Genomic DNA, 27,540 nt, shown 5'->3' with positions numbered 1-27,540 from the left:
ACATTCAAGGACAATTCTCAAATTTGTCATCTGGAAAATCAGGGAATTCAAGAGCCTCAAAATCCAGTGAATTATTAATATTTATAAATTAAAACTTTACTTAAACTGAAATTCATCTTCGGTATCATTTCGGTACTTTCACAATCATCTATAAAACTACTTTCATAACTATCGTTTGAACACAAACTCTCAGTTTCATAACTGTCGTTTGAACACAAACTCTCGGTATCATAATCACTGTCATAATCTTCAAAATCTTCAGTTGAATAATGACTCATATTTAATAAGTAGAAAGCAATGGTGATGGACAGGTTGACGGACGAGATCAGACTGGAGTCTCCATGGACCATGATGTTCGCAGATGACATCATGATCTGTAGGGAGAGTAGGGAGCAGGCTGAATCGAGCCTTGAGAGGTGGAGGTACGCACTGGAGAGAAGGGGAATGTTCGTCAGTAGGAGTAAGACGGAGTACATGTGCGTAAATGAGAGGGAGGGTGGTGGTATGGTGCAGTTGCAAGGAGTTGAGGTGGGGAAGGTGGATTGGTTTAAATACTTGGGATCAACTGTCCAAAGTAACGGAGAGTGTGGGAGAGAAGTGAAAAAGAGAGTGCAGGCAGGATGGAGTGGGTGGAGAAGAGTTGCAGGAGTGATTTGTGACAGAAGGGTAGCTGCAAGAGTGAAGGGGAAAGTATACAAGACGGTAGTGAGACCAGCTATGTTGTATGGTTTGGAGGTGGTGGCGCTAACAAAAAGACAGGAAGCAGAGCTGGAGGTGGCAGAGTTAAAGATGCTGCGATTCTCGTTGGGAGTGACGAGGATGGATAGGATAAGAAATGAGTGTATTAGAGGGACAGCGCAGGTAGGACGGTTTGGAGACAAAGTGAGAGAGGCGAGATTGAGATGGTTTGGACATGTGCACAGGAGGGAAACGGAGTATATCGGGAGAAGGATGTTGAAGATGGAGCCGCCAGGCAGGAGGAGAAGAGGAAGGCCAAAGAAGAGGTTCATGGATGCGGTGAGGGCGGACATGCGGGTGGTTGGAGTGTCAATGGAAGATGTGGAGGATAGAGCAAAATGGAGACAGTTGGTCCGCTGTGGCGACCCCTAGCGGGAGCAAGCCGAAAGAGGAAGAAGAAGAAGATTTAATAAGTAGAAAAAAAAACATTACCATCGATATCTATATACTTTTTTTCATTAACAGATTCAACTACTACATTATTTTATATTCAAGGTTATTATTAAAATGACCCTTTACTACGATTGAACGAAATGTCATTTCACCTGATATATTAACATCCTTTATTTCATCAGGATTTATATCTTTTGGGTGTTAAAAAAATACAAATTTCTCCTTGCACATGACAGATGGTCTTGTCTTTTCTTTCTAAAGCTTCATCCATGAGGTTCTTATTTTTTGATACTTTTTCTTGTTTCATTGCTTTTTCTCATTTTGAATATATTACCAGAAGGAGAGGAGAAACTTTTCTTTGAGATACTTTAATTGATGTTCTTCCAGATATACAAAAAGCCCTTCCACTGAAGGAAACTGAAGAACTCATATTATTCACCATAATTGTTTTTATCCAATAGTTGTTATATTTATCTTTGTTCAATTTTACATCCTTGACATATTTCTTAGTATCTTTTACAAATGAAGAGATTGATTGAAACTTGTCTTTTGTCTCTTGATACATTGTATTTATTAAGTGAAAAAAAGTTGGAGGATAAAATGGTTTTAAGCACAGATTCACCTTTGAATTAAACGAAATTTTTATCAAGAACATTTTATTTTAAGCAAAGTTTTATTATATAAATATGGTGAATACAACGTACTGTGATGTTTGTAATCATGAATGTAAACATTATAAAAAACACTTTCAAACCAATAAACACATTCAATCTTTTCAGTCAAATATCTCCACTTGACCAAGAAACAAAACATTGTGATCGATGTGTTAATGATATTGTTAAATTTTTTTTTATAATAAACACCTTCAATCATGCAAACACAAGAACAATGAAGAAAGGGAAGCTAAATTCTTCATTGAAAACACTGATGCGGCATTTAAAGGGCGCATAAAAATAAGATTGTTTCGTTTTCAAGACCGTGGACCATCTTCAATCATGGAAGCTGTTGATATGGTTTAACAAAGTATTGAAACTATAATTAAAAACATATTAAGTGAAATGAAAACTTGTAAGTTTTATATGGGAGTAAAATTGAAAATGGTAAGACAAGACGATGAAACAACTCCCTATATGAGGACAAACCCTCATTTTATCTCATCATTTCAAGATTTTGTAAGATGTGATGTTTACGATGATCTCCAGAGACAAGAACAAGATGTTGATAACACTGTAGTAGGTAGTGGATTTACTATTACAAAAATAATCTTTTTAGATATACACATCTTAAAATCAGATCCTCTTCAAGCTTCTTATATTGATTTAATAAGAGATTAAGCTTAAGAAAGCGGTTGTTAATATTCAAAACAAAGATAATAAATGTTTTCTATGGTCTGTTCTTGCTCATTTACATCCTCCACAATGGAATCCTGAAAGGGTTGAACATTATAAGAAATACGAGAATACATGAAATGTTAAAGATTTAAAGTTTCCAATGTCATTGAGAGATATTCCTAAATTTGAGAAAATGAATAATCTATCTGTTAATGTATATGGATTAATGGATACAAACAAAGTTCAGATATTAAAAATTTCAAACAACTATAAAAATGATGAAACACACATTGACCTTCTCCATTTTACTTCAAAGGAAAAATCACATTATGCTTTCATCAAAAATTTCTCAAGATTAACCAAATCACAACTATATAAGAGAAAATGTAAAATGTATTCTTGTAAGAGATGTATCAAGTCCTTTCACACAAAAGAACGATTAAATCAACATTCTAAATATTGCAGTCATCATAAATCAACCGTCATCAATTTACCAAAAGCAGGTTCAAACATATCATTCAAAGATTTTAACAAATTTATAAAACATCCATTTGTGATATATGCTGATTTTGAAAGTATCCTTGAAAAGATAGATACCGTTTCTCCAAATCCAAATAAATCATACACAAATAAATGTCAAAAACATACTCCTTGTGGTTTCTGTTATCTATCTATAATTCCAGCAATGTGTGTGTGTGTGTGTGTGTGTGTGTGTGTGTGTGTTTGTCTCTGACCGCTGTTTCTCGAGAACCACTGGTCCGATCTAATTGAAACTTGCCAGATATATTGCTGGGGACCTGAGGATGTGCCTTTTCAAGGTTTGATATTAATCAGACAAGTGCATCCCAAGTTATAACCATTTATTTACCAACCAATGACAAGACACGTTGTTGCATGGGCGTGGCCGATGGGGGAAGGGAACCTCAGCCGCGCTCCTCATTACGGGTTACAACGTAAGGGCTTCCAGAGAGTGATGACTTCGTGTATTCTTATAATTTCATGATTTCTTATGCGCATTCATAGATGAACACAATGCCCCAATTTCGGTAACATCAGAGTGAGCTGGTATGCTCCGAACCAGGAAGTAAAAATTTTTTTTTCTCTCTTCTCTTCTCTTTTTGTTTTTCCTTGCGAGGACGTTGCGAAAAGGCAAAATACGTTGGCGCTAATTGAATAATTGGCCATTAAATCTAAATTGCGAATAATCGTAACTGCGATATGCGAACTTCCAGGCCACTCACGTACGGGCACACGAGAGCAACGAAAAGGCCTGTGTGGTTGTTGTTTCTTGTTCGCGGTTTGAATATTTATTAAATGTTTTTTTTTTTTACAGGCACGTACTAGTTATATCAAATCAGCTGTTGGTGATGAATACAAGTTAGAACTTTATCGAGGAGAAGATGCATCAGCGGAGTTTGTAAGACGAATGGAAAAAGACTGTATAAGACGAAGAGAAATAATGGTGAAAACCTATAAACCAATGTATAACAAAGGCAGAGAAAAAGGAATTTAGAAAGAACAGTATGTCATATTTGTGAGGAGAAAATTGAGGGAGACGTCAAGGTTAGGGATCACTGTTATCTTCCTGGAAAATATAGAGGTCCAGTTCATTCCTAATGTAATCTTAATTACAAGCCTCCAAATTTTATTCCTGTCGTTCTTCACAACAACGCTCACTATGACACACATCTATTTATAAATGAACTTTCAAAGACGTCTGGAGATATTTCCGCCATTCCTAACGGATCAAAAATACATCTCATTCACAAAAACAATTCATACATCCCCCATAACCCATATCAGATTTCTTGACACATACAAGTTTATGTCAAGTCCATCATCTAACTTAGTTTCAAATATTAAAAAATTCCCAAGTCTTAAATCATATTTCTCAAATCAAGAAGAGATTGATCTCTTATCACAAAAGGGAATATATCTGTATGACTATATGGATTCATTTGAGAATGTTAAAGAAACACAACTTCCTTCAAAGGAAAGTTTCTATGGAAAGTAAAATAAAACTCATATTTCTGAGAGAGATTATGCACAAGCTAAAAAGGTTTGGGGAGAAGTTAAATATAAAGAATCTTGGAGAATATCATGATTTGTATCTTAAAACTGATGTATTGTTATTGGTTGATGTTTGAAACTTTTAGAACAGTCTGTCATAATAGAAATTCTTATGGATTAGACCCCGTTCACTATTTCACAGCCACGGGCTTGTCTTGGAGTTCCATGTTAAAAATGACAACACAAAATTTGGAATTAATCAGTGACATAGATATGCTTTTAATGATAGAGAACGCGAAAAGAGGAGGAATATCTCAAGTATGTTCCAAGAGATATGCTAAAGCAAATAACAAATATCTTCCTGATTATAATGAGGAGGACAACTCTTACCTGATGTATTATGATGCTAACAATTTGTATGGGTGGGCTATGTCTCAATCTTTACCTTATGGAAAACTTAAATGGGTTAATGAAAAACATTATGAAAAAGTTTTACTTGACATTGTAATCTCCTCAGAAAGAATTGGATGAAGCTGAAGTTGGATATTATTTTGAGGTTGATTTGAAATATCCAAAAGAACTTCATAAGAAACATAAAAACGTATCTTATGCCCCTGATAAAGAAAGTCCAAGAAAAGAATGGTTAAGTGATTACCAACAGTCATTTAATATAAAAGGTAAATCTCCAGAAAAAACTACTTACAACATTAAATGATAAAGAAAGTTATGTTTTACATCAAAGGAACTTGAGACAATATTTATCTGCTGGGTTGAGAGTGAGGAAAATTCATAGAATTTTGAAATTTTAACAAAGTCATTGGTTAAAGAAATATTTTGATTTTAATACAAAAAGGAGAACAGAAGCAAGAACAGATTTTGAGAAGGACTTTTATAAATTAATGAATAATGCTGTATTTGGAAAGACTATGGAAAATGTTAGGAATCGACAAAACATAAGACTTTCTACATCTTGGAAACAGGCTTCAAAGTTAATTAATAGACCAAGTTTTGAACGAGTTTTCAGAGAACTTTTGTGCTATTCATTTGAAAAAAAGAGAGTATTGAAATGGATAAACTGATTTATTTCGGAACATAAATTCACGACTTGTCAAAGTCGTTAATGTATGACTATTACTATAATAATTTAAAATGAAAGTACAAGGATAATGTGTCATTGTTATATATGGATAGAGACAGTTTTATATTAGAAATTAAGACAAGTGATGTATATGAGGATATGATCGATAATATTGATATGTATGATACAAGTAATTATAAGTCTGATAGTATGTTGTTTTCATGAAAGAATAAAAAGGTGATTAGTAAGTTTAAGGATGATTTGGGTGGAAAGGTCATGAGTGAATTTGTGGGTTTGAGATCAAAGTCTTATACTTTTACATATATTGATAATAATAACCTTGAAAGATGTGATAAGAAGCTTAAGGGAATAAAGAAAAATATAATCAAGGAAATGATAAACTTTAAACATTATTACAACTGTTTAACCTTAAAGAAGGAAGAGTAAAGAAAAATGAATACAATAAGAAGTTATAAACATCAATTATATACAGAAGAGATAAATGAGAAAGCATTAGGAGCTTTTGATGATAAAAGATATATTTTAGAGAATGGGATCAAGAGTATCCCTTATGGTTTTAAGTAAAAGTGTTAAGGGGCATCTTTTTACTGATTTATAAATGATAGAACCAAGCAATAACCAAACCAAAGTGTGGAGATGTTATCAGCCTTGGTATTTAAATGGGAAACATAACGAATGTGAGAAATATCAAATCAGTCTTAGTGAAAAAATAACCGGGGTAAAAGTAAATAAAACAAATAAGCGAATAAATTTAATAACAAATAAGTTGGAGGATGTAAAGGAAAAAAATAAATATCCTTGAATGGACTGAAAACTTTGATTGTTATCAATTGAACAAAATGGAAAAACAATTCACGACAATCTCAAAATGATATGTGGCTCAGGAGGTGGTCAAACAAGAGCATTGAGAGAAGTTTATCATTTTATTTCTGCTCAAAGACATTTAAACCAAGAACTAAGTTCTGAAATAATATTTGTGAATATACTCGATAATGATGAATGTAATCGGAAAATTAATTTATTACTTTGAATAGAACATGGACAAATATTTATTGGATCACTCTGAGTGGAGTGAAAATATTAAAGGAAATCAGTAAGCCTCAGTTTAACATGTGCTCAATGGGGCAGAGATCAATCTCTTCTTTTGACCCCATGGACCGAGAGTCAGAGGGGCTGGGGGTGGGGGTGGGGGGGGTTGGGTTTTTTTTGACCCTGAGACAATTTAACATGAGCTTGTATGGGAAAAAATCATTCTCCTGTTTTGTCCTGCTTGACCACGAGTCAGAAAGGTTTCCAAATACATTTCTATGCGGGGTTTTTTTAGGTCCTGAGACAACTTAACATGAGCTTGTATGGGAGAAAATCATTCTCCTGTTTTAACCGAATGAGCCTTGAGACAGAAAGGTTAGCCAATACATTTCTATGCGGGGGGGGGGGGGGGGTGGAATCAGTCTCCTGTTTAGGGGTTTTCGGGATTTAATTTACAGAGTTTTCCCCCTTTACCCCATACATTTGCATGGATGCCTCAGGAGCCCCATTAATCCTCTACTCTGGATGGGTCGCCACCCCGCCGGAGGATACCATCAAGCTGGCACTCATTTTGCCGACCTCGGATGGATGACAGTCAGAGGCAACCCCACCTGGTGTTAATTCAACAGCAGAGGGGGATTTGAACTCAGGATCCTAGGATACCAAGCCCACCACCCTAACCATTAAGCCAACACCAGGCATACAATGGAAATAATAACCAATGATATACACACATGCACGGATACTTTAATACCTTGCAGGTCTCTGTTCCAGATCCTGAAACCAACCCACGTGTGGAGATAGCAGCTAACAACAGGAACTTGCACGCAAACATACATACATACATACACTCACATATGAGGCCCCGCGAGGAGGAGTGATGTAAGCGACATTTTTTAATGATATGATGATGATGATGATGATGATGATGATAGGCTTGGATGATAGGGTAAGGGTTAAAATAGTGCTATGTGGCATTAATTCCAAAATGGCCGATGTGTTCCTTGCATCACCCCTCCGCGTGGCGTCTCATATATGCGCGCGCTCGCGCGCACACACACACACACACACACACACACACACACACACACACACACACACACACACACACACACACACACACACACACTTTGAGACAGGGAGGGCTCCGTTCCACCTTATGAAATCCACATATGGAGATGACAACCAACACACACACACACACATTGCACAACAGCTATTGTAGATAAATATTTCTGTTATGGACAGTTTTTATAAAGTCAACAGTTTAATGATGAAAGACTTGATTTTAGCTCACACAACCTTGCAAAAATGGCAGCAAAGAAATCAAGACAAGTCACAATTGCACGTTAAGCACAATGCTGAGTCAAAGTTGGAGGTTTACCTCATTCATAGAAGGAAGGAGTAAAAGCAAGCATTGCCAAGTACGATTTTGCTGGCGATGGTAGGCCGAGTTGGCATAGTATTGTGATTTCCTTTGGCCACCTGTTCTTTCACCCTAACAAACACGTGTATACACACAAAATGAAAAACACACACACGCATGATTCAATTCAAATCCCTTGCTCATTTTCACAATATATATATCTTCAAAAATATATTAACAAATCAAAGCGTATGTCACAATTGAAAACCATGATGCTTTCTTTAAAGCAAATGCTCAACAAGTCAAAGTGCGATGGAATGGAGGGCACTCTCATCAAGATAAATTCATATTTGGCCTGGATAAGTGTTCCAAATGCACATCCATACAAAGGAAAGCAACAAAAATAAACATAAAAATCGACCTCGATTCAACAATGCAGAAGCTAGAGAATGAAGCATCACACAAATATATCAGAGTACAAGAGGGCCTACAAATGTCACAAATATTTAAAACAATTACCAAAGAATACCGAGTAGTACGAGAATGATCCTGAAAACATACCTCACCCCAAGGAACAAAAACAAAGCCATAAATCAACTCACCATACCAGTATTCCAGGACAGTTGCTGAACAGTAAACTGGCCACAAGCAGAAAGCAATAAACTACGTTTGAAGCCTGGCGTTGGCTTCGTGGTTGGAGTGGTGGCTTAGGATCCTAGGATCCTGAGTTCGAGCCACGTTGGCCGCTAAATTACCAGCAGGGGGTTGACTCAGCTTGTCATCCTTCAGAGGTCAGCGAAATGAGCACCACTGTTCTGGTAATTGGGGCACTGCATCAGAGGCATAGCCGCGCCCCTAACCAATGATGCAACCAGCAGCCAAAAAGGCTTTACATGATGGGAGCTACGTTTCAAATCAAGGAAACTCCTCATTAGCCACAAAATGGTTTACAAAGCAGCCAAATTGGATTGAATGAAAATCTTTATAAAAATCCTCTCTTGAATCACTTCATCGATCGATACATGTAACTTCACAACTATGATCTAGCCGTCATGGGGAATACATGTTTTAAATTTCAACCTGATCGGATGTGTGGTCTGGCAGCCGGAATTATTTATTTTTTGCATTTGTAATAGATTGAACACGGTGTGTTACTCGGTCTGTAACTCGTCAATCCCACTTCGGAGAGAGACGTGTGGGGCCTCATTCAACTCGGGGGAGTGCCTGTTTACCACGTGGTCCCAGGTCTTACCCAAATCAGAGGTTCTTAACAATTATACACCATTTATATAGTGTTGTAATTAAACATCAAAGTACTTCAACACCACACATCACATAACTACACAATGCATTGTCTTTCTTGTGCTTGAGAAAGGCCTCCACTCGTGCTTCTGTCTCTTCCTGAAGTCAGTTTGCAGACCGCTTCACCACCATCTTGCTTTTGGACACCTCTTCCTATCCCTAATCTGATTGGTTGATTGTCATAGCAACGGGCCTTAAGGATTTCCTCAACTTCAATGACATCCTCACTTGAGGATTTCCTAAGGGTTGTTGATGCAACAGCCCTCAAGGAAATCCTTTGCTTCGGAATCACAGTGTATCTTAAGGGAATGTTTCCCTGAGGATGAGAGAATTTTATGCAACCGGGCACGAATCGTATCCAGGTTCCTTTTGATGACTCCATCTTTGCTTTTTGCTTGTTCGGGTTCCTTCTGATGACTCCAATGCAGTATTTGGTCTTCCATTTGATTTGAATTTTTTAAAACCCCATTCTGAATTCAGTTTTATAAAGAGGACGTCATGGGTCACGTGTATGATCAGAGCTGTATCAAAGCAGGGTTGTAATAAAGTGGGGAGCGGTGTGTCGCTCTCCCCTACCCAACCCCAATGACTCTCACCGGGGTTGTATTAAAGCAGGGTTGTAATAAAGTGGGGAGCGGTGTGTAGCTGTCCCCTCCACCAGACCCCAATAACTCTCACTGGGGTTGTATCAAAGCGGGGTTGTAATAAAGTGGGGAGCAGTGTGTCGCTCTCCCCTCCACCAGACCCCAATAACTCTCACCGGGGTTGTATTAAAGCAGGGTTTTAATAAAGTGGGGAGCGGTGTGTCGGTCTCCTCCCCATCCCGACCCCAATAACTCTCACCGGGGTTGTATCAAAGCGGGGTTGTAATAAAGTGGGGAGCGGTGTGTCGCTCTCCCTCCACCAGACCCCAATAACTCTCACCGGGGTTGGATCAAAGCAGGGTTGTAATAAAGTGGGGAGCGGTGTGCAGCTCTCCTCCCCTAACCAACCCCAATAACTCTCACCGGGGTTGTATCAAAGCGGGGTTGTAATAAAGTGGGGAGCGGTGTGTATCTCTCCTCTCCTACCCGACCCCAATAACTCTGACCGGGGTTGTATCAAAGCGGGGTTGTAATAAAGTGGGGAGCGGTGTGTAGCTCTCATCCCCTACCCGACCCCAATAACTCTCACCGGGGTTGTATCAAAGCAGGGTTGTAATAAAGTGGGGAGAGGTGTGTAGCTCTCCCCTCCTACCCGACCCCAATAACTCTCACCGGGGTTGTATCAAAGCGGGGTTGTAATAAAGTGGGGAGCAGTGTGTAGCTCTCCTCCCCTACCCGACCCCAATAACTCTCACCAGGGTTGCTTCAAAGCAGGGATGTATCAAAGCAGGGTTGTACAGTCGTGCCCAAAAGTTTGCATGCACTTGAGCAGAATACAGTTGACTTCCATTTATACCTCTTTGCTCAACAATAATCATAATTCTTTCCATTCCTAGAACAATTTCAACCATTCTCCCTTATTTCTATCAAGGGTTTCTGCAACTTTTGTACTTTGGATTATTTTATTCACAGTTTAATTCATGGTGTGACAAAAATAGCGGGTCAAAAGTTTACATTCAACACACTCTAATATTGTCTAATACTTCTTTGCATAGCCTTTAACCTTTAGAACTTCAGTCAGTCTTGCAGGATAACCAATCAGCTTCTTACAATTCTCTGAAGGTATTTTAACCCATTCTTCTTGACAGTGTTGGTGGAGTTCAGTCAAATTGGTGGGTTTCATCTTTTGCACTCTCTTTTTCGATTCTATCCACAAATTCTCCATTAGATTCAAGTCTGGGCTTTGAGCTGGCCATTCCAAAACATCAACCTTATTCTACTGAAGCAATCCAGCAACCAACTTGGAAGTATGCTTTGGGTCGGTCATGTTGGATGGTCCAGCGACGTCCGAGGTTCAGCTTTCGAGCGGACTGCTTCAGGTTCCCTTGGAGAATTTCCAAGTTGTCTTCCTGATTCATGGTGCCATCAATCTTATGCAGTGCTCCTGGACCACGAGCAGCAAAATATCCCCATAGCACTTGGTTTTTCAAACCCGGGGGCGCGACCCCAAGCGGGGTCGCTGAGCAAATCTTGTGGGGTCGCGGGCGTTCGCTTGCAGCGAAAAAAATTGTCTATTTTCGATCGGTGTTCACTTTTACGGGATGTAATATAAACGGTTCGTTCAAAGTATGGGAACCGGCGCAACATGACGCTTGGAATGAGATCCAGCCGATGCGCGGGCTCGCTGAAGAGCGGTTAATTTTGGCGGGAAATTAATGGTTTGATCCATGGCCTTTCAGACTCAGACTCTGACTCTGACTCAATCATTAACCTCTATTCACGTCTCCACATACAACTCGAGACCTTATTTGTGATGGCAGCACCGGCCACCAGCAAATCTCGAGAACGTTCTTACCAGGATAAATTTCTGGACCTTGGATTTTACTGCGTGGTGGATAAAAGTGGGGCACAGAGGCCTCAGTGTGTGATTTGTTTCAAAGTGCTTTCTATGGAGTCTATGAAACAAAATAAGTTGCAGAGGCATTTGACAACAAAACATGCGCCTTATCAGGATAAGGAGAGAGCGTTCTTTGAGAGGAAACTTCTTGCACTCAAGAATACGCGTCTTGACAGAGAGGGTACATGCCATCAGACCAATTCTCGGGCATTAGAGGCCTCGTATCGAGTGTCGCTCCATGTTGCAAAGACTAAAAAGCCTCACTCCATTGCGGAAGAACTCGTGCTGCCATGTGCAAAGGACATGGTATCTCTGATGGTTGGGGAGGAAGCGGCGAAGAAAGTGGCAGTTATACCCCTCTCTGTCAACACCAACCAACGCAGAATTGAAGATATGAGTCTGGACATAACGGCTCAGGTCGTACAGAAGATCAAGGAATCGCCGTGGCACGCCATACAGTTGGACGAGTCCACTGATATCGCATCGTACGTGCAACTAATCGTCTGGGTCCGCTTTATCAAGGCTGATAACTTTGTCGATGAGCCTCTGCTCATCAAACCATTGGAGGCTACCACCAAAGGCGAGGACATTTTTGGGAAAGTAGAGCAGTTTTATCGTGACTATGATCTGGACTTCGGAAAGTTGCTCGGTTCTACAACAGACGACGCGCCAGCAATGTTAGGAGTGCGTTCTGGATTAAAGACTAAATTGCTTGAGGTGGCTCCTCAGACCTCCATGGTACACTGCACGATTCACCGAGAAACGCTCGCCTCTCGTACTTTGCCAGAAACCTTGCAGAGCATGCTCTCAGAAGTCATAAAAATGGTGAATCACATCAAATCGAGTGCCCTCAACACTAGGTTATTCAGGCTATTCTGCCAGGAGATGGACGCCGACCATAATAATTTACTAATCTACACTCAAGTCAGATGGTTATCTCGAGGAAACCTTCTTCTGCGCGTTTACGAGCTCAAAGATGAACTGAAGGAGTTCCAACGCACACAAGGGAAAACGGCATGGGTAGCATTGCTTGAGTTGGACTCTTGGCTGTCAGAACTGTGCTATCTCGTTGACATCTTTGAACGTCTCAATGTCCTCAACCACTCCCTCCAAGGCAAAGACGCCAACCTCATCATTTTTCACGACAAAATGAGCGGATTTCTGGCGACTCTAAAATTACTGGCAGACAAAGCAGCTGTTAAGCGCTGCAGCCTTTTCCCCCTGTCTGGTGGAGCATCTAACGACCTGCCAGTACGATGATACTGATCTCGACAGTCTTTCTGGGGAGATAGCACGTCACCTTCGGTCGCTCATTGAACAGTTCGAGCACTGTTTTCCTGAGCTGGATGTGCAGTCCTTTTCTGTGGTTTGGGACCCTTTCAGGGCTCCACTGGACTCGATTGCTGATGAAGATGATACAGCACAGGAAGAGCTTGTACAGCTCCAGTAGGATTCAGGAGTGCAGGCTCTTGCGCGGACGAATTCGTTGTCGACATTCTGCTGCAAAATGCTGCCATCGTACCAGACCCTGTCACGGCGCGCCATTAAGGTTCTCATGCCATATCCTTCATCAAACTTTTGTGAGCAGTCGTTCTCCACCATGGTGGTGATTTAAACAAAGTAGAGAAATCGCCGAGAAATGGAGCATGATATGATCCTGGCATTGTCATCTACTTCTCCACGAATAGAGAAGTTGGTTTCTGAAAAACAGGCTCATCCTTCTCACTGATATATCTAAATGTCATTCGGACTAAACTTCTGAAACATTCAACTGTACTATTTGGATACTGTCGGCGATTCTCCGTTTACTCGTCCATGAAAACATGACGATGGTGAATAAAGTAAACAGTAAATGTTCTTGTGTCATATGAAATCTTATCTTATATATTATGAATTGGGTTTTGAATCTTTTGGGTCGCGTGATGTAGAGAGGTTCTGAAATTGGGTCGCCACTAAAAAAAGTTTGAAAACCACTGCCATAGCATGATGCTTCACCGTAGGTATTGTGTTTGTCGGTTTGAAGGCCTCTCCCTTCTCTCGCCAGACGTACTGTTGGTCATTGTGGCCGAAAAGTTTCATCAGACCAAAGGACACTCCGCCAGAAGCCTCTATCTCTGTCCTTGTGCTTTCTTGCATATTTCAGCCTGGCTTTGCAGTGGCATTTTTGAAGGGGGGGCTTCCTTCATGCTCTGCAGTCTCTTAGTCCATTTTGGTGAAGGACCCTCTGGACGGTGGACAGTGATACCTTCGTTCCTGAAGCTTCCAATTCTTGGCACAGGTGTTCCTTGGTAGTCTTGGGGTTGAAGAGTACCTTTCTGACCATTGCCCTCTCATCGGTTGGTGTCAACTTGGACTTCCGGCCTGATATTAGTTGTTCCTAGGTCCCCATACTTCCGCACAATCATCTGGACAGATGACCGTGGCACTTCGAGTTGCCGAGATATGGCCCTGAGAGAAGTCCCTGACTTGGGCAACTGGATAATGCTCTTCCTCAGGTCTTGAGAAAATTATTTTGCCTTCCCCATGCTGGCTCAAGTGGAAATAGGGCCTGAATAGGAAACCTAGGCCCTTTATACAGCAATGGGAGCACTAGCTGACCTATTACATTACAATTATAATCAGCAGAGAGTGGAGGACACAATACAAGTGATAGAAGGCCATTTCAGAACATTCTAGGCCTTTCGAAAGCCAATCATGCAGCAAGTCACCTTAGTGAATGCAAACTTTTGACCCGCTATTTTTGTCACATCATGAATTAAACTGTGAATAAAATCATCCAAAGTACAAAAGTTGCAGAAACCCTTGATAGAAACAAGGGAGAATGGGTGGACACAATACAAGTGATAGAAGGCCATTTCAGAACATTCGAGGCCTTTCCAAAGCCAATCATGCAGCAAGTCACCTTGGTGTATGTAAACATTTGACCTGCTATTTTTGTCACATCATGAATTAAACTGTGAATAAAATCATCCAAAGTACAAAAGTTGCAGAAAACCCTTGATAGAAACAAGGGAGAATGGTTGAAATTGTTCTCAGAATGGAAAGAATGATATTGTAGAGAAAAGAGGTATGAATGGAAGTCAACTGTATTCTGCTCAAGTGTTGCAAACTTTTGGGCCTGACTATATGATTACATGATTAGTCAACACAATGTAAGATTCGGACCCACAATGCAAGATTCGGACCCACAATGCAAGATTATGACGCACAATGCAAGATTGGTACCCACAATGCAAGATTGGGACCCACAATGTAAGACTGGGACCCACAATGTAGGACTGGGACCCACAATGTAGGACTGGGACCCACAATGTAAGACTGGGACCCACAATGTAAAGGCCCTGTCACACCTTGAGGTTTTCACCGGCGTATGGCAAGGTCTCAAAATGTATGTAAAACGCTGGGGTACGCTGAACTATTGATGTTTTTTTAAGTTTTGGGCATAAAATAACGTGTTGGACGTATGCATAACGTGTTAGTAACGTACACAAAACGTTTTAATCACATATAGATAACTTATACCAACGAATGCTGAGCGTGTTGTCGGCGTTCACAACCTACGCCCTACGATAATCTAACTTATGCATAGCGTGGCAGCGTATCGCCGACGATCATGTGGTGTAGGCTATTCACAGGGCGCAGCTCGACGATTCAAATCGTAACCGCACTAGACATCGAAGTGTGAAGCCGCTGTCACACCTTGACGTTTTAGCCAGCGTATGCCGACATATTAAAAATTTGCCGAACCAAGCTGGCACACGTCAAATATGTTATGGGTAAGTTTTGTATACGTTAAGAGCACGCTGGCATACATCGTAGTATGTAGAGACATTTTCAGCATGTTGAAAATTTCTCGACGTACTCGACGTATGACACACATTCCGCATACGCTGACATAAGTTGTAGGCACGCTACGCGATCGTTGACACACGTCGACATACGTTACTTGTATGTTACTCATAAGTCGAAACACGTCAATGTAATTGTTAGCATCAGTGTTCCAGACTGCCCGTTTTATTTTTTTTCTTCAGTATGACGGTGATGTTGACACTTCGATTTCTAGTGCGGTTATGATTTAAATCATTGAGCGGCAGCCTATTAATTATATTATATTATAACCGCACTAGAAATCGAAGTGTTAACATCACTGTCATACCGAAGAAAAACAAAGAAACAAACAAACAAGCAGTCATGGACTGGTACTTACGAAATCGTTAACTCGACCTATGACCTTGTCTCATAAAAGCTCTCTCTCGAGAAGGTAGCGACGCAAACCAAACCAGAAGTTTCTACGATGATTCTGTACCAAACCATCAAAAATCAAATGTTTTGGATGTTTGACCTCACTGTGACCTTGACCTTTGACCGATTTTGACCAAAATCTAATCAACGCTAGCCACCACCCTCCTGAATCATGTGGTGTAATTTGACATTGGTAGCTTCTTCCTTTCTCGAGTTATCATTTTTTGGATGTTTGACCTCACTGTGACCTTGACCTTTGACCGATTTTGACCAAAATTTAATCAGTGCGAGGCATCACCCTCCTGAATCACATGGTGTAATTTAACATTGGTCGTTTCTTCCGTTCTCGAGTTATCTGCACCAAACCATCAAAAATCGAATATTTGACCTCACTGTGACCTTGACCTTTGACCGATTTTGACAAGCCATCACCCTCCTGAATCACGTGGTCTAATTTGACATTGGTAGCTTCTTCCGCTCTTGAGTTATCGTGCCTACAAACAAACAAGCAGTCATAGACTGGTACTTACAAAATCGTCAACTTGACCTCTGACCTTGTCTAATAAAAGCTGTCTCTTGAGAAGGTAGCGACGCAAACCAGAAGTTTCTACGATGATTCTGTATCAAACCATCAAAAATCGTAACGTCGACCGAAGCAAAAATCTCCATTTCTCCACGCAATTATACCTTAACGTAACTCAACGACGCGTCTGATCGGGCGCACTGCATCATGGGACGACCCGTGACGCGTCGAGTGAAATATTTTTTATACAATCTTAAAACGTCTCCAAAACATCCGATTTTTTAACAGAAATTCTGCAACCGAGTTTTAAGCGTCCTAAGCGATCGCAAAAACTGAAGACAAAATTAAAATCGAATTTAAAACGAACTCGTAACGTCGAGCGAAGCAAAAATACTCCATTTCTCCACATGAATTTACGGAATTATGTTTGACCTCACTGTGACCTTGACCTTTGACCGATTTTGACCAAAATCTAATCAGCACTAGCCATCACCCTCCTGAATCACGTGGTGTAATTTGACATTGGTAGCTTCTTCCGTTCTCGAGTTATCGTGCCTACAAACAAACAAACAAACAAACAGAAAACGGGAGGCATCAATATACTGTTATGTCTGGGGGGGGGGGGGAGAGGGGGGGGTATGCATTCAAAGGGTAATTAGGATATTTAATTAGGTATGCCATGCTGTTCAAGTTGTACCAGGATCTCGATGTAATAAGAAGCAATTCAGTGGTGATAAGTTGTCTAGTCAATGTCCATTTCTTTAAGGGGGAAATGATAATTGTCACGCAATTAGATAGCGAGACGGGTTAGGGTAAGTGTGTATGCGTAAACCCTTTTAGTATTCCCTGTAGGCTTGCCGTGACTTAACAGGACAGTGCTGCGGATGGCTCCACCCCGTGATCACGATTGGCGGAAGGCGACGGCAGAGGGCCAATAAAAGGGCTCGATTGGAAGTGACGAGGACTCGAGTGTAAAAAGGTTCTGTTTGGGAAAAGACCAGGAGGAAGAGTGATAAAAAGAAAGTGTCTGGTCGAGGCTGTTTGTCTGTGAGCGCGCTCTCTCGTTGCGCTGGTTCGTTCCTCGATTCGTCGTGTCTCGGGGCCTTGCTGTGCCTTGTGCCTCACCTCGGTTGGCTCTGGAGTTCTGCTGGCTCGGAGTACGGGACCGAACGGTGGGCGGACCTGCCTCCCTCTCCTGCTCGCATCTTGGCGCCAGAACTGGCTCCCTGGCGGCTGTGAGCGGACTTGGGCCTACACCAGGAGGTCAACACCACCAGGAACAGCAGCACCACGGTGTCTCCTGCCCCTGACGAGCGCAACGCCGGCTCGTCCGGCGCCAATCCAGTGACTGTTGCGTAGACACCACGGGCAAGCCTGACCACCAGCAACGTTTTGTGTGTGTGTGTGTGTGTGTGTGTGTGTGTGTGTGTGTGTGTGTGTGTGTGTGTGTGTGTGTGTGTGTGTGTGTGTGTACCTGGCGCCTAAGAGGGTTTGAGATTTGTATATCCATTGGAATTGTTTCTGTTTTCCCCACGCCCGAATCCACACCACCATCCCGTCGAATCGCCCCGGATCCCTCCTCTTGCCGAGTCTTATTATTATTTCTGGTTCGAGAAATAGACATTATTATCTCAGTGAAAAGCGACTCGTGCCACCTTCCTCGTCCCGTTTGCTGTAGAGCGAATAAAACCGCCATCTTTGGTTTATAAAAAATAAACCGTCTCCATCGTTTCGGCTCATTCTACGTTGGCGGGACTTTTCAAGTCCCGTGGACGTCACAATACTTACGAAATATTTATATTTCGTAAGTAACAAGCAGTCATAGACTGGTACTTACGAAATCATCAACTTGACCCCTGACCTTGTCCAGTAAAAGCTGTCTGTTGAGAAGGTAGCGAAGCAAACCAGAAGTTTCTACGATGACTCTGTACCAAACCATCAAAAATCGAACGTTTGACCTCACTGTGACCTTGACCTTTGACCGATTTTGACCAAAATCTAATCAGCCCGAGCCATCACCCTCCTCCTGAATCACGTGGTGTAATTTGACATTGGTAGCTTCATCCGTTCTCGAGTTATCTTGCCTACAAACAAACACACAAACACACACACAAACAAACACAAACAAACAAGCAGTCATAGACTGGTACTTTCGAAATCGTCAACTTGACCTCTGACCTTGTCTCATAAAAGCTCTCTCGAGAGAAGGTAGCAACGCAAACCAGAAGTTTCTACGATGATTCTGTACCAAACAATCAAAAACCGAATGTTTTGGATGTTTGACCTCACTGTGACCTTGACCTTTGACCTATTTTGACCAAAATCTAATCAGCGCTAGCCACCACCCTCCTGAATCACGTGGTGTAATTTGACATTGGTAGCTTCTTCCGTTCTCGAGTTATCGTGCCTACAAACAAACAAACAAACAAACAAGCAGTCATAGACTGGTACTTACGAAATCGTCAACTTGACCTCTGACCTTGTCCAATAAAAGCTGTCTCTTGAGAAGGTAGTGACACAAACCAGAAGTTTCTACGATGATTCTGTACCAAACCATCAAAAATCGAATGTTTTGGATGTTTGACCTCACTGTGACCTTGACCTTTGACCGATTTTGACCAAAATCTAATCAGCGCGAGCCACCACCCTCCTGAATCACGTGGTGTAATTTGACATTGGAAGCTTCTTCCATTCTCGAGTTATCATTTTTTGGATGTTTGACCTCACTGTGACCTTGACCTTTGACCAATTTTGACCAAAATCGAATCAGCACTAGCCATCAGCCTCCTGAATCACGTGGTGTAATTTGACATTGGTAGCTTCTTCCGTTCTCGAGTTATCTGCACCAAACCATCAAAAATCGAATATTTGACCTCACCGTGACCTTGACCTTTGACCGATTTTGACCAAAATCTAATCAGCACGAGCCATCACCCTCCTGAATCACGTGGTGTAATTTGCCATTGGTAACTTTTTCCATTCTCGAGTTATCGTGCCTACAAACAAACACACAAACAAACAAACAAACAGAAACGGAAGGCATCAATATACTTACGAAATCTTTAGATTTCGTAAGTAACAAGCAGTCCTAGACTGGTACTTACGAAATCGTCAACTTGACCTCTGACCTTGTCTAATAAAAGCTGTCTCTTGAGAAGGTAGCGAAGCAAACCAGAAGTTTCTACGACGATTCTGTATCAAACCATCAAAAATCGTAACGTCGACTGAAGCAAAAATCTCCATTTCTCCACGCAATTATACCTTAACGTAACTCAACGACGCGTCTGATCGGGCGCACTGCATCATGGGACGACCCGTGACGCGTCGAGTGAAATATTATTATACAATCTTCAAACGTCTCCAAAACAATTCGATTTTTACCAGAATTTCTACAACCGAGTTTTAAGCGTCCTAAGCGATCGCAAAAACCAAAGACAAAATTAAAATCGAAGTTAAAATGAACTCGTAATGTCGAGCGAAGCAAAAATACTCCATTTCTCCACGTGAATTTACGGAATTATGTTTGACCTCACTGTGACCTTGACCTTTGACCGATTTTGACCAAAATCTAATCAGCACTAGCCATCACCCTCCTGAATCACGTGGTGTAATTTGACATTGATAGCTTCTTCCGTTCTCGAGTTATCGTGCCTACAAACAAACAAACAAACAAACAAACAGAAACGGAAGGCATCAATATACTTCCGAAATCTTTAGATTTCGTAAGTAACAAGCAGTCATAGACTGGTACTTACGAAATCGTCAACTTGACCTCTGACTTTGTCGAATAAAAGCTGTCTCTGGAGAAGGCAGCAACGCAAACCAGAAGTTTCTAGCATGATTCTGTACCAAACCATCAAAAATTGAATTTCGACCTCACTGTGACCTTGACCTTTGACATATTTTGACCAAAATCTTATCAGCACTAGCCATCACCCTCCTAAATCATGTGGTGTAATTTGACATAGGGAGCTTCTTCCGTTCTCGAGTTATCTGTACGAAACCATCAGAAATCGAATATTTGACCTCACTGTGACCTTGACCTTTGACCGATTTTGACCAAAATCTAATCAGCACTAGCCATCACCCTCCTGAATCACGTGGTGTAATTTGCCATTGGTAACTTTTTCCGTTCTCGAGTTATCGTGCCTACAAACAAACACACAAACAAACAAACAAACAGAAACGGAAGGCATCAATATACTTACGAAATCTTTAGATTTCGTAAGTAACAAGCAGTCATAGACTGGTACTTACGAAATCGTCAACTTGACCTCTGACCTTGTCTAATAAAAGCTGTCTCTTGAGAAGGTAGCGAAGCAAACCAGAAGTTTCTACGACGATTCTGTATCAAACCATCAAAAATCGTAACGTCGACTGAAGCAAAAATCTCCATTTCTCCACGCAATTATACCTTAACGTAACTCAACGACGCGTCTGATCGGGTGCACTGCATCATGGGACGACCCGTGACGCGTCGAGTGAAATATTATTATACAATCTTCAAACGTCTCCAAAACAATTCGATTTTTACCAGAATTTCTACAACCGAGTTTTAAGCGTCCTAAGCGATCGCAAAAACCAAAGACAAAATTAAAATCGAAGTTAAAATGAACTCGTAATGTCGAGCGAAGCAAAAATACTCCATTTCTCCACGTGAATTTACGGAATTATGTTTGACCTCACTGTGACCTTGACCTTTGACCGATTTTGACCAAAATCTAATCAGCACTACCCATCACCCTCCTGAATCACGTGGTGTAATTTGACATTGATAGCTTCTTCCGTTCTCGAGTTATCGTGCCTACAAACAAACAAACAAACAAACAAACAAACAAACAGAAACGGAAGGCATCAATATACTTCCGAAATCTTTAGATTTCGTAAGTAACAAGCAGTCATAGACTGGTACTTACGAAATCGTCAACTTGACCTCTGACTTTGTCGAATAAAAGCTGTCTCTGGAGAAGGCAGCAACGCAAACCAGAAGTTTCTAGCATGATTCTGTACCAAACCATCAAAAATTGAATTTTCGACCTCACTGTGACCTTGACCTTTGACAGATTTTGACCAAAATCTTATCAGCACTAGCCATCACCCTCCTAAATCACGTGGTGTAATTTGACATAGGGAGCTTCTTCCGTTCTCGAGTTATCTGTACGAAACCATCAGAAATCGAATATTTGACCTCACTGTGACCTTGACCTTTGACCGATTTTGACCAAAATCTAATCAGCACTAGCCATCACCCTCCTGAATCACGTGGTGTAATTTGATATTGGTAACTTTTTCCGTTCTCGAGTTATCGTGCCTACAAACAAACACACAAACAAACAAACAAACAGAAACGGAAGGCATCAATATACTTACGAAATCTTTAGATTTCGTAAGTAACAAGCAGTCATAGACTGGTACTTACGAAATCGTCAACTTGACCTCTGACCTTGTCTAATAAAAGCTGTCTCTTGAGAAGGTAGCGAAGCAAACCAGAAGTTTCTACGACGATTCTGTATCAAACCATCAAAAATCGTAACGTCGACTGAAGCAAAAATCTCCATTTCTCCACGCAATTATACCTTAACGTAACTCAACGACGCGTCTGATCGGGCGCACTGCATCATGGGACGACCCGTGACGTGTCGAGTGAAATATTATTATACAATCTTCAAACGTCTCCAAAACAATTCGATTTTTACCAGAATTTCTACAACCGAGTTTTAAGCGTCCTAAGCGATCGCAAAAACCAAAGACAAAATTAAAATCGAAGTTAAAATGAACTCGTAATGTCGAGCGAAGCAAAAATACTCCATTTCTCCACGTGAATTTACGGAATTATGTTTGACCTCACTGTGACCTTGACCTTTGACCGATTTTGACCAAAATCTAATCAGCACTAGCCATCACCCTCCTGAATCACGTGGTGTAATTTGACATTGATAGCTTCTTCCGTTCTCGAGTTATCGTGCCTACAAACAAACAAACAAACAAACAAACAGAAACGGAAGGCATCAATATACTTCCGAAATCTTTAGATTTCGTAAGTAACAAGCAGTCATACACTGGTACTTACGAAATCGTCAACTTGACCTCTGACTTTGTCGAATAAAAGCTGTCTCTGGAGAAGGCAGCAACGCAAACCAGAAGTTTCTAGCATGATTCTGTACCAAACCATCAAAAATTGAATTTTCGACCTCACTGTGACCTTGACCTTTGACATATTTTGACCAAAATCTTATCAGCACTAGCCATCACCCTCCTAAATCACGTGGTGTAATTTGACATAGGGAGCTTCTTCCGTTCTCGAGTTATCTGTACGAAACCATCAGAAATCGAATATTTGACCTCACTGTGACCTTGACCTTTGACCGATTTTGACCAAAATCTAATCAGCACTAGCCATCACCCTCCTGAATCACGTGGTGTAATTTGACATTGGTAGCTTCTTCCGTTCTCGAGTTATCGTGCCTACAAACAATCAAACAAACAAACAGAAACGGAAGTCATCAATATACTTACGAAATCTTTAGATTTCGTAAGTAACAAACAGAAACGGAAGTCATCAATATTGTTACGGCTGTGGAAATTCGCAAACCACCATTCAGGTCCCGTAGGTGAGATAACTCTAAGTACATGTGTAGTTAGCCCCAAACCCGTTGTTTCGAGGGAATTTATGTGATTCATTCGGGCTGCGACGCTTTGAGGTCGCCGTTTTTCTGATTTATCTTTATTTTGATTCAACCGCCATAACCATCAAACCACCACTGATAAACCCTCCACCACCCTCACCTCTCTCCTTCTACGGCCATTCCCGCATCACTTGTGAACACTGAGCGTCGGGCTGTCTTGGGCTCGTTCGTTCAAGCGATACGCACCGAGCTGCGAGTGCAAATAGCGGCCTTTCCGAGGGAAAATTCGGATCAAGAATGCTACACGCCCACTTCTGATCCGTCCAATCAGCGAGCGCGGAGCGGCTTGGCCCCGCCTCCAGGCGGGTCCGTGTGAAATCGAAATCTGCAAATTCTCGGATCAGGGGAGGTTCACGCCCACTTTTCCTCCGTCCAATAGGCGAGCGTGGCACCGCCCCCGAGCTCATCCTGATCCGGAAATTTGCATATGGTTTTTCCTGCCGGCCTATAAAGTGCCGAGTGCAAGGCGAATCGTGGCAGAGTCAGTTTTGAAGGCAGAGAGTTTTGGCAGAGTCAGTTTTGAAGGCAGAGTCTTGGCAGAGTCAGTTTTGGTGGTAGAGAGTGGAGTCGGGAGACGAAGGCGTCGAGTTGGGTTCTGCAGTCGGCTGAGGAGAGTTGCGGCAAGAGGCCAAGGAGCTTGGGTCCGAGGCGAGAAGGACGGCGGTCGGCGACGAGGTCGCGGCGGGAGATCGCTCGTCGCGGGACCCAAGCCAGCCAGCCATTCTCCCTCCCCCAGAGCATCAACAATTCCCCCTTTTCCCCCGCGCTGAGATAGTGCAACAAGGGGGCCCCATTCCCACCCCACTCCAAACGTCGTGCCAACGAAACCCGCGAAGGAGTACGGAGTCGGGGCACAGCCACGCGGCCACGGCCGCTCCTTCAGGTCCCGCGCGCATATTGGCCTACAGGCCCGTCTGCCCCCCTTGTCTATGAGGGTGGCTTCTTTCCTTTGCTTTTGAGTAAATGTGTGTGGCGCCGTGTCTTGTAAAGTAGAACTGTGTAAGTGTTGCCGTGTGTACGCGTATTCGGTTGTAACTCTGCGTCGTTGTTTCCTTTGTTTACCTGATATAGGTGCATTCTGACTGTTTGGCTGTATATGTGTGCTTTCCGTGTGTCGCGTAATAAATGTGCATTATGTGAGCTGTTTTCCCGTTTCGCTTCGTCTTTTCTTTATTGACTCTCCATCCTGCTTCACGTAAAGGGTTCGTAGTGGGCTTAAAGCGCCCGATAATTAATCGGAACCGTCGAGGCCGAAGATAACACCGCTCGGTTATCCCGATAGCACGGAACGGACCGCTTAAGCGGTTCGTGTCTGGAGTCGGCCTGCGGCGAGGTACGATCGCCCAGTCGACCATCCGCACAGGTACTTAGGTAGATTGAATTTGGCGAGCGACCCTATCCTGCGCAGGTGGGCAATTGGCACGATTGTGGTGGGGTTAAACCCCCACCCGTGACTAGCTCCCGGCGTTGTTCCGAGAGGGTCACAACAGAATTGTCCATTCCGGTGGGCGAGGCGGCCGCCATTCGAGTCGAGCGGCCGATCGCACGCCGGCGGGTGCGAATTCGCAACAATATACTTATGAAATCTTTAGATTTCATCAGTAAAAAAACAGGGAGTCTGGAACACTGACGCTAACCATTACATTGACGCGTTTCGACTTATGAGTAACGTACAAGTAACGTGTGTCGACATGTGTCAACGATTGCGTAACGTGCCAATAACGCATTACTCATAGGTTATAAATAAATTTCGGGTACACTAAACATTACCTCGACGTGTTTCGACTTATGAGTAACGTACAAGTAACGTGTGTCGACGTGTGTCAACGATCGCGTAACATGCCAACAGCGCGTTACTCATAGGTTATAAATAAATTTCGGGTACACTAAACATTACCTCGACGTGTTTCGACTAATGAGTAACTTATAAGTAACGTGTGTCGACGTGTGTCAACGATCGCGTAACGTGCCTACAACTTATGGCCAGCATTATGCGGTGTTATGACACTGTTATGGATCAGATGATGGCCCCATTGGTCCATATTTGCACATTTGACCGATTTAAACATTCATCAATTGCATTAATCAGGTGTCTGGATTCAAACCCTTGTCCTGGCTGCTTCAAATTGTGTTTCCAAGCCTTTGTCTTCGTTTTACAGTTTGCTTAACGATGTATTACCAACAAGCCAGCCTGTGCCCTTGCCAGAGCCTGCTTCTGCAGGCTGTTATGAATTCCAGTGTGGAGTGTTAACAATCTTCGAGAACTACAAAGGATTTGCTTGTGTTTATGAATATGTGCCAGCACTCTCTCGCTGTTTGAAGCATGAGAAAGAAGCTGTTTACTGCTAATTCTCCCCGAGGGCCGCAGGGAGGGGGGAAAAAAGCACACTTGCATCTTTGTTTCTTTCTTTGCTTGCTTTTGCCGCCGAGGAATAGGTTTTATATATGAAACTTTTGGAGTGCAACCTTTAGTGTGGTACAGGATCTGACTGCTGTGGTTGGTCCCTGTGCCACCTCCGCTTGCAAGTGCTGTGCAACTTCAATAAACCGTATATTCGAGAATCTTCTGTTGACTCCCCTCAATTCTTGGCCAGGATTGGTGAGGATCTTCATAACATGCGGAACGTGTGAGTCATACGCTGGCATATGTCGAAAAATTTCAAGCATGGAAAATTTGTCTAACACCTCGGCGTACTACGACGTATGCCAGCGTACTACGACGTATGCTCGTGTGCTCTTAACGTATACAAACTTACCCATAATGTATTCGACGTGTGCCAGCGTTTTAGCCAAATTTTGCACATGTCAGGCATACGCTGGCTAAATCGTCAAGGTGTGACAGGGCCTTAAGATTGGGACCCACAATGTAAGACTCGGACCCACAATGTAAGATTGGGACCCACAATGTAAGACTGGGACCCACAATGAAAGATAAGGACCCACAATGCAATGATAATCATAATATTTAAGTTGATATTCCAAGTTAAAGGCAGTAATTGGAATCATCAACATTAACCTCTGAAATATGATTTTGAGGAAATTCAAACCATCTTTTTTTCTGAAGCATGTCACTTTGACCTCCTCTTAAATGCAGTGTTTGATCTTCGTGGGGCACACAAACCAATTACAGAAAATATAACTTTCCTCTTCAAGCAGGAACAACATGCAACTTCCATCATGAAGAAACTTCCATCATAAAGTGATGGAACAACAAAACCCTGATACAAAGTTTGAAATACACTCTCACAAAGCTGGGGGCTGATTTGCATCACAACTTAATTTTCATAAAATATATCTTAACAACTGCACAATCATATCAAATAGAAGCACAAGGCAAAGTAAAAAGGCACTGGACTCAAATATTCCAGAGTACGTACCTTTTCCAGAAGTGCGTTCGTGAGTGCAGAAATGAAGAGGCTGCCTGGAGGACATGAGGAATTCAGAGTGCGAAGGAAATCTATAGCAACAATCCTCACCATTTGGTCATCGCGACTTTCACTGCAAAGAGGAGTGAGAGTAAGGACAGAATCAGGTAAGCAATGAAAATAACAGTGGTCATACCTGACTGCTTTCATTGTGTCACTTTAGCTTTCATTGTGATAAACAACGAGAAGATTAATTTCATGGCATTTCATTCCAACTTGCATTGTTAAATGCACTCGAGAACCACAAGCAATGGGGGACGTTCAAAATTATGTGATCCTCAAAATAGATGTCATCACTGCATGTTTGATGTATTGTTGCATTTCTGGCTCATAGGGGGTTAAAGAATGCATATTTAGTGTTGTTACCAATTTGGAATTCAATTGCACACAACATACAGGTTTCCTTAGTCAGTTATGTCGATAAGTGCATGCTCCCTGGATAGCTCACCTTCCATTGTTTAAATGTTTTGAAATCGATAAGATGCGCTGCGGATCGATTTAATAGTTGGGGAGTGAACAATGGAGACGTCCCTGCCCCACTTCTGCAAAGAGGAAGAAGAACCCTGCGGTGACGTCAACAACTCCCTCCCACCCGTGGTTGAGCGGGGGGTGGATCACGAGGGCATGAGTCACGCCGGGTGCGGGGGAGGGGGTGCAAAGGATAAAGAGGACATCTTTTCTTTGTTCGCGTGGGAGTCCCGTGGTAGGGCTGAGTTCGTGGGATGAGTTCATGGGAGCCCCGTGGTAGGGCTGAGTTCGTGGGCTGAGTTCGTGGGAGTCCCGTGGCAGAGTTTGTGGGAGTCCCGTGGCAGAGTTCGTGGGAGTCCCGTGGCAGAGTTCGTGGGAGTCCCGTGGCAGAGTTCGTGGGAGTCCCGTGGCAGAGTTCGTGAAGAGTCCCGTTCTAAGTCCCGTGTG

At 42.1% G+C, this 27,540-nt stretch overlaps 1 protein-coding gene across 7 annotated transcripts in view; it reads right to left on the bottom strand.

The window, feature by feature from the left end:
- TARBP1 (tRNA guanosine 2 -O-methyltransferase TARBP1) overlaps positions 1–27,540 on the bottom strand; it is a 252,721-nt gene that overhangs the window by 116,003 nt on the left and 109,178 nt on the right. For all 7 annotated transcript variants that reach the window (XR_015059772.1, XR_015059771.1, XM_085887174.1 and 4 more), the window contains exons 21-22: positions 26,578–26,698; positions 7,985–8,098 (exon numbers count right to left, since the gene is read on the bottom strand). Coding sequence is in view for 5 of the 7 variants with exons in the window: in XM_085887174.1 (XP_085743300.1) it covers positions 7,985–8,098; positions 26,578–26,698 (235 nt within the window). In the remaining 2 variants the exon portion in view is untranslated. The remainder of the gene's footprint in view (positions 1–7,984; positions 8,099–26,577; positions 26,699–27,540) is intronic.

The sequence above is a fragment of the Eptatretus burgeri genome, chromosome 7 (genome assembly GCF_056783735.1).
Source record: "Eptatretus burgeri isolate ZD-2024b chromosome 7, Ebu_testis_v1, whole genome shotgun sequence".
In the NCBI taxonomy this organism is placed as follows: domain Eukaryota; kingdom Metazoa; phylum Chordata; class Myxini; order Myxiniformes; family Myxinidae; genus Eptatretus; species Eptatretus burgeri.
Note: the sequence above shows the minus strand (reverse complement) of the source record. Positions and strands in the feature narration are given on the sequence as shown.